General features: G+C 32.6%; 2 protein-coding genes across 2 annotated transcripts; one reads left to right on the top strand and one right to left on the bottom strand.

The window, feature by feature from the left end:
* Positions 1-105: 105 nt before the first annotated feature.
* LOC134705808 (uncharacterized) lies at positions 106-3,875 on the bottom strand. The gene is made up of 6 exons (XM_063564525.1): positions 3,830-3,875; positions 3,449-3,594; positions 2,542-2,758; positions 2,096-2,283; positions 1,531-1,599; positions 106-781 (listed from the first exon to the last, which is right to left on the bottom strand). Exons 1-6 carry the CDS (start codon positions 3,873-3,875, stop codon positions 134-136), a joined length of 1,314 nt encoding a protein of 437 aa, XP_063420595.1. The 3' UTR covers positions 106-133.
* Positions 3,876-4,902: 1,027 nt separating this feature from the next.
* LOC134705809 (uncharacterized) lies at positions 4,903-20,316 on the top strand. The gene is made up of 5 exons (XM_063564526.1): positions 4,903-4,931; positions 6,037-6,148; positions 8,898-8,964; positions 14,552-14,626; positions 20,138-20,316. The coding sequence occupies exons 1-5, from the start codon at positions 4,903-4,905 to the stop codon at positions 20,314-20,316; spliced, it is 462 nt and encodes a 153-aa protein (XP_063420596.1).
* The last annotated feature ends 569 nt before the right edge of the window (positions 20,317-20,885 follow it).

Below are 20,885 nucleotides of genomic sequence, written 5' to 3' on the forward strand. Positions count from 1 at the left end.
GGGATGTCATGAATTGAGAATTATCCACAAAAAGATGGGGGGGGGGGGGGGGGGGGGGGCTTCAATTGATTATAAATCAGAAGGGAGATAACAAATTAAAAAATATAAAGTCTCAATAATTTTATTAATTTTTTTATAGTATTGAGGCAATATATGGCCTAAAGTGTTTGGAGTAAAACAATTCCAACTTTGGCAGCAGACAACCAACACAGTAGTCATGATTAATTCCAATTTTCTCAACAAAGAGGTCTTTGAATGTGTACACAATAAAATAACAATGTTCTCTATTTGATAAAAATAGTTGACCCTGAATTTGGTCATAATAGTTTGATGATTTTTTTAATGTTATATTGTTATCTTTGTCATATTCCAAGAAAGAAAAATTAACACCTGGAACAATGCTCTCATCTCGTCCTGTATATGGACACTTCACCTCCAAAACACAATCATCTCCAATTAAAGCGTCCGGGGAAGCTCCAAGATATGGTTTGTCAGCAGATATAAACAGTCCACATGGTTGACATTTCATTTGAAACTTTTTTTCAAACTGTGTTATTGCCTTCTGCTCATACATTTTACCATGCAATACAGACTTCACCTTTAAGAACTTTTGGGAACACAATGATTCACATAATTTTTGTATATTTCTCCTTGTGGTAATTTTTGAAATTTCTCCAAATCTAGATGCTGTAATCCTCCACTGTCTTAAATAAAACCATTTCTTATTGCTGGATTGTCCTCTTGACTCCTTTTCAGCCAATTTTGCCTGTTGTTCTGTTACCTAAAATAGTAATGAAATCAGTATAAAATCTTGACTTTAAGAAATTTCCAGCCTGTAAATGAAGAAAGCAGGTTTTTTTAATTTTAATATCTTATAAACTATATTAAGATATTATAAACTACATAAGATATCTTATAAACTATGTAATACATGTATACCTTTAATATACACTATATAAGATATATTAGACATTATATAAGATATCTTATAAACTATATATATGATATCTCATATAGTTTATAAGATATATATATATATATATAAGACATGTAAGATAAGATTTATAAGATAACATAATTGATTATTTTTTATATATAAAGATATTTTATATAGTTTATAGGATATTTCATGAATTCAAGCAATCCTTTTTATTTTATTCAGAAATAGAAACATTTATCCAATCATAAGATGTTTTTTTATTGAAATACAAGAATTTTGGAACTAGGTACTGAATATACAGTCAAACATGTTTATAAAAGTGTGGAAACTATTCTGTTTTGAAAATTAAGTGAATAAAAACTGAATTATTTAGAGTACAACAATGATCAGTAAATTTTATGGTTAGTGGTACCCTATATGCTATATGAAAGCTGAATATTTCTTATTTAGTGCTTATGAATTGTTAAACTTTAGCGTAAAAATATTTAAGGGTTTTTATACATTAATATTTATTGTACATGACCAGATATTTTGGAGTTTCCTTGTATTGGCAATGATTTACATATAAATTGATGAATCTTTCATCTTACCAGTAAAGCTCTATCAACCCAATATTCAGCAAATGGTAATGGCAGGTAGGCATGATCAAGCTGGGCAGTCTGAAATACAAATTCAAAACTATATTAAAGAAGTCATGTGCATATAAAATATAAATACAATGCAAAGGATTTGAATTATTTTTTAAACATGGAGTTATCTACCTTTGACTAACAAATTTTATATGGATATACTACATGCATTGTATTACAGTGAATTTGACAATATGAAAACTCAAGGCTACTTGCTGTCTTTAGTTGATATATAGTTTTTTGGATTATTTAATACCAGTTATTTGAATTTACAAGAACAGTGTCATGTTTAAAAATAGAAAGGCAAGGTAAATTTTCTTAAAATCAAGAACATGCAAACTTTTTGTCTTTGTCATGTGTATGATTCAAATAGGTTTATTAATAATATATGACTATGTGAGTGTATAAATTGTTAATGTTGTTTATTGTTAATTTTATTCTTTGTATTTCCTTAAATTTGTTATTTCTATTTAAAATTTAAAAAAAAAATCAAGTTTTTCTTGTTAACCATCAACTTCCATTGTACCTGTATATCAGCTGTAGGAAAAATATATCTCAGTGTAAGGTCTTGAGATGATTGAGAGCAGAAGTTAATCATGGTGTTTCTGACATGGTCTGTAAACCCTTCCATATTTCTGTATTTCTGTGGTCTTGGGTCCTCTAATATTTCAGTTGGTTTTCTTTTAGCTAATTTTTCAATTTTCACTGGAGCACCTAAAATATTAAATAATTAAAAATGAACGAAAACAAGAGACAAAAACTCTAGTCAAAGGCATGGCGGAGATATTTTTTCTGAATCTTGACATGTTTCCATATAAATGTTTAACTTTTTAGAACAATAATGACGTAAAACTTCTTGTACTATTGATTTACGGTCGGACATAAGATATAAAGAAATGAAACTTGTTTTTTCTCTCAATTCTTTGGTTGGAATAAATCGCTTTTACAGGACAGTTAGTTAAAAGAAGTTACCATTGTAATATGTCTTTGGTTGTTGAAAAGTTTGTAAACCTTCTGTACATGATTTCTGTATCGAAATTTCTCCAGTATTAGAAAAAACATCAGCCATTAACATCACTGCAGCTACATGCTTGCAGGTGGCGTTGGGACCCTTTCCTGCTGGACATTCACACTTGGAATTAACTGGGCTGCCAGATTTGTCAAGTTTGATGTGATAGTTGTAAGTTACCTGCAAATAAAAAAAATAAGTGAATCTTAAAATAAATCAGATGATTTTATTTGAGCATATATTGGTTTGGCAGAGCATTCACTCAATAAAAGTAAACTGAAAGAGATACAATAATGGTTATTGAAAAAGTATTACAGAGTATAATCATGAAAATTGGAAAACATGAAGCAGAAATCAATAACACTTATTTCATCTTAGACATGGTTTGAGTAAAGCCTTTTTCAACTGATTTTTATGGTTTGTTCTTATGTTGTACTGTTATACAACTGTTTCAGGTTAGGGGAGGGTTGGGATCTCGCCAACATTTTTAACCCCGCCACATTATTTATGTATGACTTTTTGTGCCTGTCCCAAGTCTGTAATTCAGTGGTTGTCGTTTGTTTTTCGTTCATTTATTTATATTAATAAGGCGATCAGTTTTCTCGTTTGAATTGTTATACATTGTCTTATCGGGGCCTTTTATAGCTGACTATGCAGTATGGGCTTTGCTCCTTGTTGAAAGCTGTACGGTGACCTATAGTTGTTAATGTCTGTGTAATTTTGGTCTTTTGTGGATCGTTGTCTCATTGGCAATCATACAACATCTTCTTTTTTTGCATTATTTTCTCAAATAGAATATTCCACATTTAAGTTATAACACACATTATATAAATGTTATAAGGATGGGACAAAACTGTTAATGATGCAAACCTGTTTTTTCATGGCTGCGCCAACAATACCACTTAGGAAAATACCATCAACAAGGATAAGTACAGAACAAGCTAAGATTTTTTTTGCTTGTAGCAAATCTCTTCCTTTCTCCAATGCCTTTATGTCGCCATTCACCTGCTTATCACCTATAAAAATAACAACATATAAAAAAATATGAAAATGATTTTAGGATTTTTAAATGAACATTTACTGGTAACAATTACAGAATTGTTTTAATATGGACGCCACTATACATGTATTTGCAAAATGATATTTTATATAGTTTAATCTATCTGTACCCTGTTTAACCACATTTACATTATGTTAGAAAATTATATTGGAATTTTTCGGCTTATGTTGGGAGACATGATTGGCAAATGCAATATGTTTGTTTGGTAACTTTCACTTTAAAATACTTTACCACCATGGAGATACTAACCTGCTAATCTAAATAAAAAATAGCCATCAATTTGCTCTCTGGTTACTTTGGAAAATACCAATCTGTGATCTGCAATAAGCTGCTTATATCCATGTTTTGGCCATTCTATGTCTGTAGCTTCTGGAATTTCTATGAGGGGTGGTTTGAAATTATGATTTCTGTCATATGCAACCAGTCTATAAGCATAATTATTAGTGTGTGAATTCAAAATTAAAACTATTTATTTCTATGTAATAATTAGGACATATAAAAGGATTTTTTTTTTATTTGGTTAAACTTTTGTTGCGAATAATTTTAAAATAATTTGGTATATTGATACAGTATGAAAACAATGAATTTTTTTTGCATGTTATTGTTTTGTTCATAAGTTTCACAGGCCCTTGATTCTATCACTTTCTATCCATGTTATTTTATAATATAAGAACATGGAAAGTATACCTTCCAACTGATAGAAATAAGTGCATGTGATACGATTGTTCTATATTTCAACTTTATCAAATTGTTAAAAAAAAGTACCCCTTTTAAGATCAAGAAAAAAGAAAAACGATTGACAAAATATTAATTCCAATTCAACAAAATAATACTTCAGACATTTCCGCTTCTTTTGGTGCCAAGTTCACCAAAATCTAACAATGAATACCAAAAAAATATACTTTATATGAAAGTATACAACAACTAAAAATTGACTATTACGTTTGTAAGTTATGACGTTTTTTTCCACGTACTCACTGTACTTAGGCAAACTTTAAAGTCGTTAGCATCCCATAAAATATTGTGCAATTAACATGATTTAAGTCATCATATACCTATCAATCAGATCTGCCTTTCTGCCTGTAATTACTGCACCCTTAATACTCAGTTCTGCCTTCAATTTCGGGACGGTCCACAGACGGTATTTTGCCGCCGCCATAGTTTACATTAGATACAAGCGTCTCGTTGAAAATAAAACGCACGCGTAACCACCGCTAACGTTTATGCGGATCCGACTTGTAAAATTACGTGATTGTTAACCATTATGTGTACATGTATGATTGCGAAGATACGGTAAGCTTGAATTTATTATAAAATTATTACAAGAGAATTGAGACACATTTATAGAATGAACATAAATAATGCCGTTAGTTTTCTCGTTTGAAGTGTTTTGCATGATCATTTTGGGGCCTTTCATAGCTGACTTTGCGGTATGGGCTTTGCTCATTGTTGAAGGCCGTATAGTTGTTAATTTCTGTGTCATTTTGGTTTACTGTGGATAGTTGTCTCATTGGCAATCATACCACATCTTCAATTTTATATTTATGAAGCGTAAATGTATAATTAACAAATTATTTAAATTTAGGGACCAATCATATATGTTTGGTTTCTCCATTCAACCTGACATACAGGACACTATGTCGTTTTATGTTATATTGGCCATTTATATTGTTAAATGATTGGTCATGTTTATATGCGTACATGTTTTATATCGGATATAACGAAACATGTTCATTTAAGATTTAAATCTTTGAACCAATACCTTGTTGACCATCAATAATCTGTTGTCTAAACTATTTATCTGTGTTTACGTTATATCATACCATATCAATTTACAAAAAAACCCCAAAAAACAAAGGGGAATAAAGAAGAAAATAATATTTTTATTACTTATTTTTTAAATCTGATCGCTATGTATACCATGTGTAAAATAAATTCAGTACTAACAAAATTATTGGTTCTTTAGTGAAAGCAAACATGTTGACTATTTTATATACATGTATGTATTACCTATATAAATATTTTCAGATTTCTAATTGCAAATTTTTGCCGTCAATCTTTACCATCAACATAAGTATTATCAAGATTACATTGAGTTTTATAGAAATTAATTTAGTGTACCACAAACTTGCAATGCCTTCGCTCTCTTAGTCCGATTTTTCTTCAAATTGACTGACCTCGGCGTGTACCATTTTCATTGCAATATGAGCAAAACTTAAACTTAACGTGAAATATGTATTGTTTCGATAGGTCCTCCGACTATTTGACTACTTACATACAAATGCAAATAGAATATGTTGAATGTTCTTTTGGTATCATTCGCCCCTCTGTATCCATTTCTATTATGAAAAATGATTATGCAAACAAACCACTATAATAATCGTGTTCTTTATTTCAGAAATACAAATGAGGAATTCTCAATAGAGTATATAGTTAAAGTTTCCATTGGACTATGCACTGGATGCCTATTTTTTGGATTATCTGTCATCTATTTCTATATGCAATATCAGGTGAGAACATAAACAGAACAATCCTCATCACAAAATCTATGTAAAATGGCCGTTTTTTTTTATTAATATTATTTTGGTCATTTAGTGGATTAATATCAACTTTCCCTAAACACTAATTGATAGATGTTTTCTTTGTGAATACTATCAATAACTATGTATCTAAAGTACGACACTTTTTGTATTGTATCGATGGTATCGGGGAAGGATCACATAGACAGGGAAAATGTAGGGTATCTGTTTAAACTCATTACATTGTGCACATTATATGGCAAACAAAATACTCACATGGCGATTGTAAGATTAATCACTTCAAGAACCTCGATGCTTATATTTCTATACATTGAATGGATGAAAAAGGTTATGTCAAAATTTAAGGAACCGGTTTTATCAATACGTACGACCCAGTTTCGACTAAAATTTCACAAAGAAGCACCTAGTTCTATGATAGAAAATAATGCATAAGCGCATTATGTTTATAGTGAATTTCTGCGTTAAGCTATAAAATCTGTCAATTTCTATATTTATATATCTGACTTTCCGTACGTTTATAATATCATTCAATGAATATTAATCTGTATTTCTCATCAAAACTATGTCTGTTAAAACGTTTACTAACTCTTATTATTATGTTTTAAAATCTAGTTTAGAAATCCTAGATGATGTATTTCTGTTTTAAGAAATGTTTGTAAAAGCGTTAACTATCTATTCACGGCTGGTAATCTACACACGCAGAACATTTGGTTCTGCAATGAAAACTGTGAGGTAATCTTCCGGTTGTGCTTGAGTGGAGTAATTATCACCGCTTCAAAAGGTATGTACATTTCTAAATCGTAATTTTCTTATTCAACTGATCAAAATATTGAAAATCGGAGAATGCTATGCTGTGTTGAATACTTTAACGAAGAGATACATGTATTATTTATTGTTGTATGTTGAGTTGAACGCCTACAAAATTAGTTGCCCCACTAGATGGTGCATAAAAAAAAGTTACATTTGAGTTTTGAAATGGTTAAAACAACAGACCTACAAGTTCAAATTTAATTTTTTATTCGGTCAATTGGTATAAATGTCGTCTTGGGCGTCGTGTATGCTGTACGGTGTTGATAGACGTCTTAATAAATGTAATAACTACATGTTTTCAATATTTTATGCGTGAGGGGATCGGTTCTGATTGAGGACATCGTGAATGCGTGAGGGGACGTGAAATCATATCTTTATATCCAAGCTATGAGTTGTTGATTAAAAGTTGCCAAAATTTGTTGAGATCGAACACATTTGAGTGCATAAATAAAATATGAGATAGAAGCTTGAAATAAATTTTGGGAAGATAGGTTTTATATTATATCTTTTACGAAGAAGAATAAAAAAAGATGTGTAAACTTTTTTGCTCTCTTGATTCAAGTAAAAATTTTAATTTTCCCTATCAGCCCAATATATATTTTTTACGAAAATAGTTTTCTCCTCTTTTTGTTTATTTGAGAGAGAGACAAATGATTGTGAAAACACAAATGTTGATGTTTGTTTAAATATTTTGATTTATACAATAAACCACGAAGTCTTTTGGGGGCAGATTTGGACAACTAATTGGTTTGGTTATTTGCCCAAATCTGCAAATTTTGAGACACATTTACAATTTATTGGTCAGACCATATGAGTATTTGGACCGTATGTGTACGGTCCGGACCGTATTCGTATACTCGTACGGTTCGTATGAGTATATATACGCGTACGGTCCAGCTGATGTTTTGGGATCATATGGGTTAAATTTAAACAAATATTTATCAAAATCATTATTTTTAGTTATACAAATTGTTATTATTACATGTATATGGATAAAATGATTAAGCGACAAATTGAAATTAAATATGTGTTTATTTGTGAGGGGGATATGACCTTTATCGGGACTCCGGGATCTGGTGTTTTTTAGCTCGGGATTTCGGGGTTGACTCTTTCGGGATCCGGGAATTCTTTATTCGAATTTTATGTCCGGGATTTCGGGATTCCGTGTTTTTGTGCCCGGTTATTTTGGGATCAGGACCGCCCTCCTATCCCCCTCATTTGTATATCGGTGAATCCTATTTTGGTACTCAAGGTGACACTGACTTCCACAAAGAATGTCATATTTTTATACAGTAACATAATTTGTTCATGCACGTTCCTTTGCATTTTTTTTGTAAAGTTCCTAAATATTCTAAAACGATTATCCTCCCACTATAATTTTACTTCCGAGAACTTCAATTTCAATTAGCATACTTGGCTTCAGTTTTTGAATTACTGACATGCTAAATACAGTACATTAACAGATTAAATAAACGTGATTTTGTAGGAGTTCAACTCCACGTACAACAATAAATGATACATGTATCTCTTTGTTAAAGTATTCACCACAGCATAGCATTCTCCGATTTTCAATATTTTGATCAGTTGAATAAGAAAATTACGATTTAGAAATGTACATACCTTTTGAAGCGGTGATAATTACTCCACTCAAACACAACCGGACGATCCTCTCACGGTTTTCATTGCAGAACCAAATGTTCTGCGTGTGTAGATTACCAGCCGTGCTATTATTATTATGTTTTTAAAAAACTAGTTTAGAAATCCTAGGTTATGAAGAATGTAGGATTTTGTTTGAAATACACTTTTTTTTTAAATGAGATCAAGTATGAGGGATAAAAAACAGATGAAGATAGAATGATAATCCTCACCGAACTGGTGTTACAATCGTTAATGTATCAATTTATTGCAGGATTTCCATAGAAAACAGACAGATGATTGGGATAGCAATAAATATAAACCTGTTGTGATAATTGGGGGTAAATATTTATATCTCTTGTAAATGGCTTATAGTTATCAAAGGGACGAGGATTATAATTTAGTACGTCAGACGCGCGTTTCGTCTAAATAAGATTCATTAGTGACGCTCCGATCAAAATAGTTCAGAAGCCAAACAAGTACAAGGTTGAAGAGCATTGAGGACCAAAATTCCAAATTTTGTGACAAATACGGCTAAGGTAATCTAATTCTGGGATAAGAAAATCCGTAACTTTTACCTTTGATAACTAATGATAATGAACTATAAAAAAATGGAAATAAATTATACATTACAATATCATGTATAAAGAAAAAATGGTCACCTTACAATATCATATATAAAGAAAAGATGGTCACCTTACAATATCATATATAAAGAAAAGATGGTCACCTTACAATATCATATATAAAGAAAAGATGGTCACCTTTCAAAATTGTACAAAATAAGATGGTCATCTTTCCAAATTTTATAAAAAATAGGATGTGGTCACCAAATAAACAGCTGCACCATGAGCGCATGATACGCCCTTCGTCTTTTGTGAGAAGTTTTATGCAATAATCATAAATAGTTTCTGAAATATGGCGTGACATAAAAAAAAAACTCTCAATAACTCTAAAATTAATTTTGAATCATCACCAAAAAATATACAGATCTTTAGATTAATATTGCTTAGAAGAGTGTAAAGTTTTAAGCAATAGTCATTAATGGTTTTTAAGATACGATGCAACATGTGAAAAAAAAAATTTTTTTTTTAGAATTATCACAAAAAAGTATACGGATCTTTAGATTAATATACATAAGAAGTGTGTAAAGTTACTATTCAAGTAATCATACATCGTTTAAACGCGCGTCTGGCGTATATACTAAATTTAGTCCTGGTATCTATGATGAGTTTTTTTGGTGACATCCCATTAGTCCGACAACCATTATTCCGACAGCCCATTACTCCGACAGCCCATTATTCCGACAACCCATTACTCCGACAGCCCGTTATTCCGACACATTGTTGCGTTTTTCTTATGTGTATGGGTAAATTTTTTCTAAAAAGACCAACTCCGTTCTCTATGATATTTGTGGTTGTCCGTTTTGATTACAATTATTCTTTCCATGCGGGATATTTTTCCCAGTATATTGGAGTTGATACGCATGCTTATAGCAACTGCTCAGTCTTTACCCTCTTCCCACTTTCGTTTTACGTGTCTAGGTACTTTATTCATCTTTATATTTCGTTGTTTGTGTGTCCAATATCAGTCTGTGCTGTTCTAGGACGCTTTTTTGCATGTGTGTCTTGATCTACCTTGTTTCAGTAGATCTTCGGTTCCCCCTTTTCGCGTACTAGGGGAGTGAGGTTTCCCCACTTTTAACTACATAAATAAATATATCGGAGTTGTATAACAGTTCCCATCCTCTTTGGTCGCAACACTTTCTACACCTTGCGTCACTCATATGAGTTTTATTTAAATTGATTTTGTCACAGAAATAAGGGACTTGTGTGGCGTCTGTCAAAATGAGAAAATCGGAGACAAATACATACCCAGATCCTAAAAAATAAGATGACAAATAGGACTTAATATGTGCACAGAAAAGATGAGCAATTCCAATAATGAATACGGTATCATTTTCGGGAATGTGAATCCACGAAATACGGAGACAGTACACAGCACTTCCAATAGCAATCGAACAGACATAGTATGAGAGATGAAACTTTATATATTTATAGGGATACCGATTTTATGTCCTGAGCTTATTTAAAATCTAGAATTTTATTATGGTTGGTGAAGATGCAAGAATGATTTACAACAAAACTTATTACGAAAAACAAATATTACGGACAGGCATATTTCGGTAACTTCTACCTAAATATTCATCAGGAAAAGTGCATGTATCGGTTCAGTGACTGTTTATGTCATAGAAATATACAGTCAATGCATTTTGACTGCTCAAATAGAACGAGTGCAGTATAAAACCAATAAAGAACGAGTGCAGTATAAAACCAATAACAAACTAGTAAAAAATCTAAGACAATGTGTGACATTCTTGTCCCGCTTGTGTTTTTGTCAAATTGTCTTATTTAAAAAGAACTTAGTACATTATGTGTTTTGTTAGAAACTTGACACTTATTTTTCATTTAAAGATTGTTTTCAAGAAGAAAATATATTTAGATAAATTTATTTTAAGAAAGGTAGTTCTTATGTTAATTCAGAATCGGTGTTCTTCCATTACATTAAGAATTGAAAATGCTAGATAATCAAAAACCTTATTGCTGATAATGTTGAGGATGAGCGTCATTTTTTAATCAAATGCTCACTTCATAATAATTTGAGGGAGGAACTCTTTCACCATATTTCTAGCACGTAAGAACTTTAACAAGTTAGATAAATATGATAATTTTTCGATGTTAACACCGGAAAACTTTACTATTATGGGTTGGGGGGGGGGGGGATGTTTACATTGTTAGTTCTTTTGAATTATGTATAGTACATGTCTTGATACTGACTGTTATTTGATATCAATATGTTAGTTGGTTTTTTTCTATATTTTCTTGGCTCCAATTGTGTCTGAGGCTTATAGTGCTATAAAGATAATTATATCATATTAGTATTGTAATGTCTTAATGTTGACCCAATCATTAGACCGCCGCTTCGAAAAAAGTGGGGTTAAACTGTTTTACCATTGTCTGTCCGTCCGTCACGGTCCCATAAATATTTTCGTTGCGTCTTTTTCATGAACTACATTACAAGGATTTCTGAAAGGTTTATTGAAGTCGGCTATATCGTGTGATGTGTTTTCAAATTCATTACTCATTACATGACAGCCAAATTGAAAGTTTTCGTCACGTTTTTCTCAGGAACTACAATACAATGATTTCTAAAATTTGATGTCAATGTTTATATAATTCAGTTATACTGTATGATGGTTTTTCAGATTCACAACTATAAAACTTCCTGTCTACCGAAATGTTTGGGCGGGAGTATCATCAGTAGCTCGTACCATCAATGGTTGTTCTTGATTTATATGCGTTTTGAAGATTCTTTAATTTGGAAAATGAAATATTCTTTTATACAAATATATCATGCTTACATGGGGTATTTGCCAAAAATACCGGTTGAGAGGTACAAATTTCCAGACTCCGTATTATGGCGTATAAACATAGGGCTAAGGTAGTTCGAATACTGTCTATATACTCAATTCGAAATATGTATATAGAATATAAAAGATAATTCTACCTTATGTAGTAATGCTGTATTTTGATTGGATGAGAACCATGGTATTTTTTACCAATTTCTATGAATTGAGATTTTCTTTTCTCTAGCTGCCGGGGTATTTGTCATTCGGGAATTCCATGTGCCGTGGTATTTGCTAGCAATTGGCAAATACCCCTTGTAAGCATGATATATTTGTATAAAATATGTTATTACATATCTAAACGTAATAACACAGACAGACAAATTTGATTTTACCCTGATACCCTCAGTGATACTTGATTTGAGAAGTGTCGGACTTATGGGTTGTCGGAGTATTGGGCTGTCGGAGCAATGGGTTGTCGGACTAATGGGTTGTCGGACCAATGGGCTGTCGGACTAATGGGCTGTCGGAATAATGGCGTGTAACCGTTTTTTTTTACAACCACTGGGTCGATGCCACTGCTGGTGGAGATTTATTTCCCCGAGGATATCACAAACCCAGCAATCAACACTTTTTGAACTGACATGAATTGTCATTGATATGGTTATATTTATAAATTTACTGTTCACAAATTTTTGAATTGTTTGAAATACTAAGTCTTTTCTACCTCAGGCATAGATGAACTTAGCTGTATTTGGCAAAACTTTTAGGAATTTTGGTTCTGAATGCTCTTCAACTTCGTACTTTATTTGGCATTTTAAACTTTTTTGGATTCAAGCGTCACTGATGAGTCTTTAGCAGACGAAATGCGCGTCTGGCGTATATACTAAATTAAGTCCTGGTATCTATGATGAGTTTATTTACAACCACTGGGTCGATGCCACTACTGGTGGAGATTTATTTCCCCGAGGGTATCACAAACCCAGCAGTCAACACTCTGTGTGCTGACATGAATTGTCATTGATATGGTTATATTTATAAATTTACTGTTCACAAATTTTTGAATTGTTTGAAATACTAAGTCTTTTCTACCTCAGGCATAGATTAACTTAGCTGTATTTGGCAAAACTATTAGGAATTTTGGTTCTGAATGCTCTTCAACTTCGTACTTTATTTGGCATTTTAAACTTTTTTGGATTCGAGCGTCATTGATGAGTCTTTAGCAGACGAAACGCGCGTCTCGCGTATATACTAAATTTAGTCCTGGTATCTATGATGAGTTTATTTATTATTAGATATGGCGCGACATGTGAAAGCCGTCCCCCTTTTTTTTTTAACAAAAAACTCAATAACTCTAAAATAAAATTTTGAATCATCACCAAAAAGTATAGATATTTTGATTAATATAATTAAGAAGTGTGTGCAATTTAAAGCAATAATCAGAAATTGTTTTTGAGATACAGCGCGACATGTGAAAAATACAACCCCCCTGTTTTAGTTATAAAGTCCCAAAAACTCAAAAAGTTTTAATCCAATTTTCTCCAAAACGTATACAGATCGTTTGACATCAAAAGAAACAACTATGTTAAGTTTCATGTTTGGATAAGCGGTTCTCAAGTTACAGTGCGACGTGTGGACGACGGACTGACAGACGCCGGACATTTGTATACCATAATACGCCCCGTCAAGATTTGGACGGGCGTATACAAAACTTGTTTGATATGAATGTTTAATTTAGTAAGGTCATCGCATGGTCTTGAATAACAGACACATATAAACCAATACAAGTGTCCATAAACTGATGATCAGCTCATCAAACAAGAACGGCAGAAGAACGAGAAAGAAATAGAAAGATAAATACAATCAGGTTCTTATAAGCTAGAAACAGAGACAACACCACACACAGCATCTATCAGGATGAAATTAGGAACTGAATATCCAGCATTCCATACAATCTGAGACAGTATTATAGCAGCAACTATTATTACATACAATAAAGTCATCTAAACTGGACCTTGGTAAAATCAAGAAATAAAGTATTATTAAATTTAAAAAACGATACGACCAAAAACGAAATAAATAAAAATCAGTAGATTTTAACAAACCATTTTTCATAAACCTCAGATTGATTTTATAGAAAGAAACCAGTACAAATTTAGATATTAAGGTACATTTCATAGTATTATCATTAAAAAAAGACACCTCACAAAACTAAAAATATTGATGAACAGCACAATATTTTAAGGTGTCATGTGAATGACGAGCATTGAAACAAGGGAATGGCTTTTGGACACTTCTGCTCTTATTTATTTTCGAATTTGTTTCGTTTTGAATTACATATAATTATGACGGTTTTTTTTACACGTTTACATACATATTCAACCGTGTTGAACGCCGTACTTTCACCTATAATGGTTTACTTTTACAAATTGTGACTAGGATGGAGAGTTGTCGCATTGAAACTCATACCACATAATCTAATGTTTAATAAACTTTATTTAGTTCGATATTTTTTTGTTAAGGTTCTGACTGCGCAATATGTTTAAAGCAGAAGGACAGTAGAAGTGAGCCTGTAGTAACTTTATTTTGTAAGCACGGTATGTATCATAGTGTATTGGTTTTAAAAATGAACGTAGAATGTACATGAATGTATCTCCCTTTGCTTCATGTTGTCTTAATGATGATTATTATTGTAAATATCCATAGTACATAAGACCCGAAGAAATATTGGACGGATTTTAAGTGGTTGATTTAACAAAAAATGCAATATGAAGTTTTATGGGAAAGTAAATACTACTAAGTCAGCGGTAATTTATCTTTCATTTTAACTTGGAGAAAAATGAACCGTATCATCTTTTTTTTATCGAGTTCAACAAAACAAAAGCAATAATAAATTGAGAATTAAAAGTTACAACTGAAATGGATATAATATGAAAATTCAAGGCTGTGAAGACAATTAGATGTGACTTCACCGTTATCAGATTCTGTATTTTAAGTGAAACTGCACAAAATGGATAGCATATTGAGTTTAACAGAAAGCATAAGAAATTAATGTCAGATTTATTAAAAGTCCTGTTTTTAAAAACTGAAGATATTTTTATGTGTGACACTAAAGAAAATCCATATAATCTCGTTGAGAGGTCGAATAAACGATAGAGTACATGACGCAATACTGCATTGACGGGACGGTATACATTTTGACCAAATACAATCAGAATTTTCAAAAATATTTAAAAGAACTGTTCGGCACAATAAAAACAAAAGTCAGCTTTAAGTACACAAATATTGTAAAGTATCAGTCGCTCTATTTTAACTCAATATAAGATATTCGTTGTTCACACTCTACAAAAATCGTAATTTAGGATTAACCTCAAATCATATTCTAATCAGAAATCCTAATGATTTAATTTTATCAGCCTGTCGACATAAATTCATCGTCAAGCTCACTCACTCACCAAAAGAGCTTCATTTTGTGAATATATCATTATTTACATGCAATAAAACAAATTTTTAAACCCTTGCCACTGTAGAGCGTTCGTTTACTTGGGCGGGGTGTATAAATACACAGCCACGTATGGTTGGAATGGGATCGCAAAATCTGATGCCGTAAAAAATTGTGTGTGCAAACTCTCTACACGTTTACAGAATATTGAAATAATTTTATGAGGGGTCTATACTGCCTTCATCTAACTCTATCCAACATACCCCAATTTCCCAGTGGCAGTTCCAATGTCTCGTCCTTTAAGAAATAAGCAATGCCTGTAGTTGTTAAATTTGAAAGATGCTTTTTTGTGCATCTTTGTTAAATTTTTGTTTATTTTTGTTCTAATTGAGATTGCCACGCACCAATGTAAATATAATAGAAATTGATGATATTGTCATGCAAGTGAAATGTTTAGCGCTATAAACCCAGGTTCAATCCACCATTTTTTACTTGAGAAAGTGTCTGTACCAAGTAAGGAATATGACGGTTGTTATCGATTCGTTTGATGTGTTTGAGCTTTTGATTTTGCCTTGATTAGGACTTATCTAGAAATTGACTATAAGGGTAAGTTGAAAACAAAACTTTTCGACAAAAGAGGTGATTTCAGCTCCCCAATTGTGACCTTTTGATTTTAAAACTAATGAATCTTCACTTCGTAAATTATAAGGACGCCATCACACGAGTTGGTCGACTGTTGAGGAATATCCGTTATACAGATAATATCGGATATGTTCCTTATGTCGTTACTACAATCACGTTTCCTTATCACAAATGTGACCTACCGAATGAGAATATTTACCGGCTTTTTAATAACATGAGCACCACGACGGGTGACACATATTGAGAAGGGATTTTCATACACGTCAGGAGCACCTGAAATCACCCCCAGTTTATGGTAGGGTTCGTGCTCCTCTATATGTGACATTTTGTTTACACAACGTTGTCATTATAATGGAATGTGATGCGACTATCGTACAAGTGAGAGGTTTGGCGCTATTGAAACAGGTTCAATCCACCATCTTTAACATTTCAAAATGCCTTTACTAAGTCAGGAATATGACAGTTCGTGCTTGTTTGATGTGTTTTATAAATGATTTTGCGTTTGACATTTCGTTTTTAATTTTCATCTGAGTTCAGTATATTGTGAGTTAACTTTTTATCTCGAGAGGCTATATTGCAAAAGCTGAACCTATCATTTCCGATTTAATTCCTATGGAACTTTTGCATTATGATGAGTTTTCACTATACACGTTTCTCGTTTTGCATTATGATGAGTTGTCATAATGCATGGTTCTCTTTTGAATTATGAAGAGTTGTCAAAATGCATGGTTCTCAGATCGACTAATTGTAAAGTGAATAGATGTAAAAAAAAATGTTACTACTCTGCCGCTAGTGGATTAACAGTAGCCGTTGATACTTTCCGACACCACAAAGAAAAAACTAGAGGCTCTCAAGAGCATGTGTCGCTCACCTGTATTTATTGACATAATTAATAGTAGTATACGATATAAGATATAATTAGATACTATAGTGTTATCTAAGATAATAACAAAAAATGCAAAAGATCCGTAAAATTACTATCTCTGGGGCAGCAACCCAACAACGGGTTATAGGACTTGTCACATTTCAGTGCAGATAAATATTAGTCTGTTGAACATTTCTGCCACCTGTCAGATTTGTTCTTATAATGCATTGGTTTCAGAGATATAAATCAAAAACTGCATTTTACCCCTATGTTCTATTTTGGCCGTGTCTGTCATGTTGGTTGTACAGCAGGGTCATTAGACACATTTTTAAAACAAGATAATCTAATCCAAGTTTCGTAAAAGATTACAAAATGTACAAAATTGTTAAAAATTGATTATAAAGGGCAATAACTCCTTAAGGGGTCGACTGACAATATTGGTCATTTGACTTATTTGTAGATCTTGCTTTGCTGAACATAATTGCTGTTTACAGTTTATATTTGTCTACAATAATATTCAAGATAATAACTAAAAACTGCAAATAAAATTGAGAATGGAAATGGGGAATGTGTCAAAGAGACAACAACCCGACTAAATAAAAAAAACAACAGCAGAAGGTCACCAACAGGTCTTCAGTGTAGCGAGAAATTCCCGCACCCGGAGGCGTCCTTCAGCTGGCCCCTAAACAAATATATACTAGTTCAGTGATAATGAACGCCATACTAATTTCCAAATTGTACACAAGAAACTGTCATGAAAATCACCAATTCAGGGCTGCACTCCAACAACGGGTTGTCGGGTTGATCTGAAAATATCAGGGCGGATAGATCTTAACCTGATGAATATTTTAACCCATGTCAGATTTGCTCTTAATGCTTAAGTTTCAGAGATAAAAGCAAAAAACTGCATTTTACCTCTATGTTCTATTATTAGCCGTCGGCCATCTTGGTTGGCAGGCGGGTTAATCGAACACATTTTTTAAACTAGATACCCTAGTGATGATTGTGGACAGATTTGGTTAAATTTGGTCATGTTGACTTATTTAGATCTTACCTTGCTGAACATCATTGCTGTTTATAGTTTATCTCTATACTATAATATTCAAGATAAACAAAAACTTCCAAATTTCATGAAAATCACCAATTAAGGGGCAGCAGTCCAACAACGATTTGTCAGATTTATCTGAACTTTCAGGTTGGATATATCTTATCCTGATGATCATTTTAACCACTGCCAGATTTGCTCTTAATGCTGTATTTTTAGAGATAAATGCCAAAAACTGCATTTTACCACTATTTATATTTTTAATCACGGCGGCAATCTTAGTTGACAGGTTTCGTCATGGGACAATTTTTTTATATTAGATACTCTAGTGATGATTGTGGCCACATTTTGCCCAGTAGTTACAGAGGAGAAGATTTTTGTAAAAGATAACAAACGACGACGACGTATGCCAAGTGATGAGAAAAGCTCACTTGACCTATAAGCGAATTTTGTACTTCATTTAAAACTTTACAACATATTGAAATAAAACTAAGGTACAAGCTCAGGTCAACGCTTTTACACTCAAATTAATTGATTAGCGAATTCAGGATTGTTTCATCAATGATATGATGCGTTAATTTAGATTGACGAAGGGAAAAAGGCGTAGTGAATTTGAGAAGTATTTGTACATTTAACAGAACTACGAAATAATAATGTTTCAAAACAATGGATGTTTGGTCTTAACTTTGTATGGTCGGTTAATAATGTTATGAACTATAATTAGTTTTTATATTTTTTGGAACAATAATGACATATTGAAATTAGAAGTTTTGTTTGAATATTCATTTCGACGTTTTTACTTGCAGTTGTTCTAAAAACTTCTGTTATAATTTATTAATTCAATTTGAGCAAAGTAAAATCCTCAAAATACTGAACTCCGAGGAAAATTCAAAACGGAAAGTCCCTAATCAACACAACGCAATGCAGTGGATTATGGGTGCTGAAATTGTTATCTTTGTACACTTGTATTTAATATTCAGCTCAATGTCGTGTGTTCAAATTGCGTAGCCAATTGTTTTCGGTGTATTGTTGTTTGCCTTTTAGTCTTTCTCTTTATTTAAGGCATGTTATTTTTTAGTTACAAGTTTTAATATCCATTTGGTATCTTCTAGCTCTCATGAGCACAGTTTTTGGCGGCTGGATGCCAATTTTTTTGGCATTTCAACTTGTGCCTGTTTGGATTACTCACTAATTTTGTCTTTTAAACAGCACAATGAACAAGTGGAAACCCCAAAGTTTGACTTATGAAAAGAAATTGATCACTATAGGTCTTCTTTTAATCGGCAGTAACAGACTTGCCACACTGGGCGTCTGTTTGGCTATGCAGAATCTACAAATACGCAGCCACGTCCGGTCAGAATGGAGACGTAAAATATTAATCATCGTGTAGAAAGAGAGCTACGATATCTTTAAATTAATAATAATTGCTTCAACTCTTTGGGGTTCGCAGGTGGTTTGTTGTCAGGCAAACGATTTGTCCCTATCTATGTTATCCCCATTTACACGTGGCAGTCAAAATGTCCCCTAGTCGGACCTTCATCCAAAACGACCTCTATTACAGGACCTTCTTTTTAAAATATGTTCTCGTCCTGAACATTCATGAAATATATGCTACTACACGTTAAGCAACTAACAATGAACGAATCATAAAGCTTGGAAGTTTAGCTAGCTATAAAACCAGGTTTAACCTACCTCTTTGTTCGAAAAATGTCTGTGCAAAGTCAGTAACAATGGTAGTTAACTTTTTGGATTTTGCCTTGGAGTTCGATACTTTGTTTTCCCCATATACGAGTTATTGTCCTTGAAAGACACATTTTACTCATTATCTGTTTTTTTTTTTTACAGAGAATGATACTGAACTTGATATTTTTACTCCAGACGAGAGATTCGTCTACAAAAGATTCATCAGTAACGCTCGAACCAAAAATTTTAAAAAGCAAATTGAAGAGCACTGATAACACTTAATTCCGAAAGTGTTTGAGACACATATGCATCCCTCATCCCGATCGCAAAACCTACCTATACTTTTATTTTTAGTCCAGAATATGCATGAAATGTTTCCCACTATAGTTCATGAAAAGACTATTTTAATTAACTTTCCTATTGATTTCCAGAATTCCATACAAAATGTGCTCGTGGATGGATTTTAATCAGTGAAAAGGAAAGATGCTGTCTTTGTCGTTCTTCCATAAGTTCATTTACAAAATCTGAAATAACAGACGCTATGAAAGAAGAAAATAGATTCATTCAAACGAACACATCTGACAACAATACAGGTCAGTGTGTAATATGATTAGCTACAGCATACTTGATTCAATATCGGATTGTATACGAAGCGATTTTCCAATTTTTACGCCCTCAGAAGAACCGAGTTTAGACGTACAGGTACGCAGCCTCGTCCGGTCATAATGAGGAAGTTATATCCGAGTATTCGTGTGGAGAGAGTATCATGCTATCTCAACGTCAACAACCATTGCAACAACTCTTTGAGGGGATCTTATGTCGTCTGTAGTAAGCAAACATTTTGTCCATATCCAATGTTTACATCTTCTTCACCATTTAACCTCCATTTCCCAGTTACAGCCTGAATTTTCCGAGTCGGATTCCGATCAGTCTCAACTACATGACCTTCTCATTGTATGTATTTGTTGTAGTCCTGAACTTTAATGAAATATTTGCCAATTGACACGAAGCAACCATACACAAAAAAGTAAAATCGCTAAAGTATTGAAATCAGAGAATAAAACAAAAAGGAAAGTCCCTAATCAAAAGCTCAAACACATCAAATAAATCAAACGAATTGATAACAACTGTTATATTCCTTGCTTGGTACAGGCATTTTCTTAGCAAATGGTTGATTAA

Source organism: Mytilus trossulus, chromosome 2, assembly GCF_036588685.1.
Source record: "Mytilus trossulus isolate FHL-02 chromosome 2, PNRI_Mtr1.1.1.hap1, whole genome shotgun sequence".
Classification (NCBI taxonomy): domain Eukaryota; kingdom Metazoa; phylum Mollusca; class Bivalvia; order Mytilida; family Mytilidae; genus Mytilus; species Mytilus trossulus.

Coding starts and splice junctions, on each gene's coding strand:
- LOC134705809 (XM_063564526.1), top strand. CDS start 4,903: ATGTGTACATGTATGATTGCGAAGATACG. Junction 4,932..6,036: donor TGTATGATTGCGAAGATACG/GTAAGCTTGAAT, acceptor TCTTTATTTCAG/AAATACAAATGAGGAATTCT. Junction 14,627..20,137: donor AACTTTATTTTGTAAGCACG/GTATGTATCATA, acceptor ATTGATTTCCAG/AATTCCATACAAAATGTGCT.
- LOC134705808 (XM_063564525.1), bottom strand. CDS start 3,875: ATGGTGGTAAAGTATTTTAAAGTGAAAGTTACCAAACAAACATATT. Junction 2,284..2,541: donor ACCAAAGACATATTACAATG/GTAACTTCTTTT, acceptor TTAATATTTTAG/GTGCTCCAGTGAAAATTGAA. Junction 1,600..2,095: donor TTCCTACAGCTGATATACAG/GTACAATGGAAG, acceptor TTTGTATTTCAG/ACTGCCCAGCTTGATCATGC.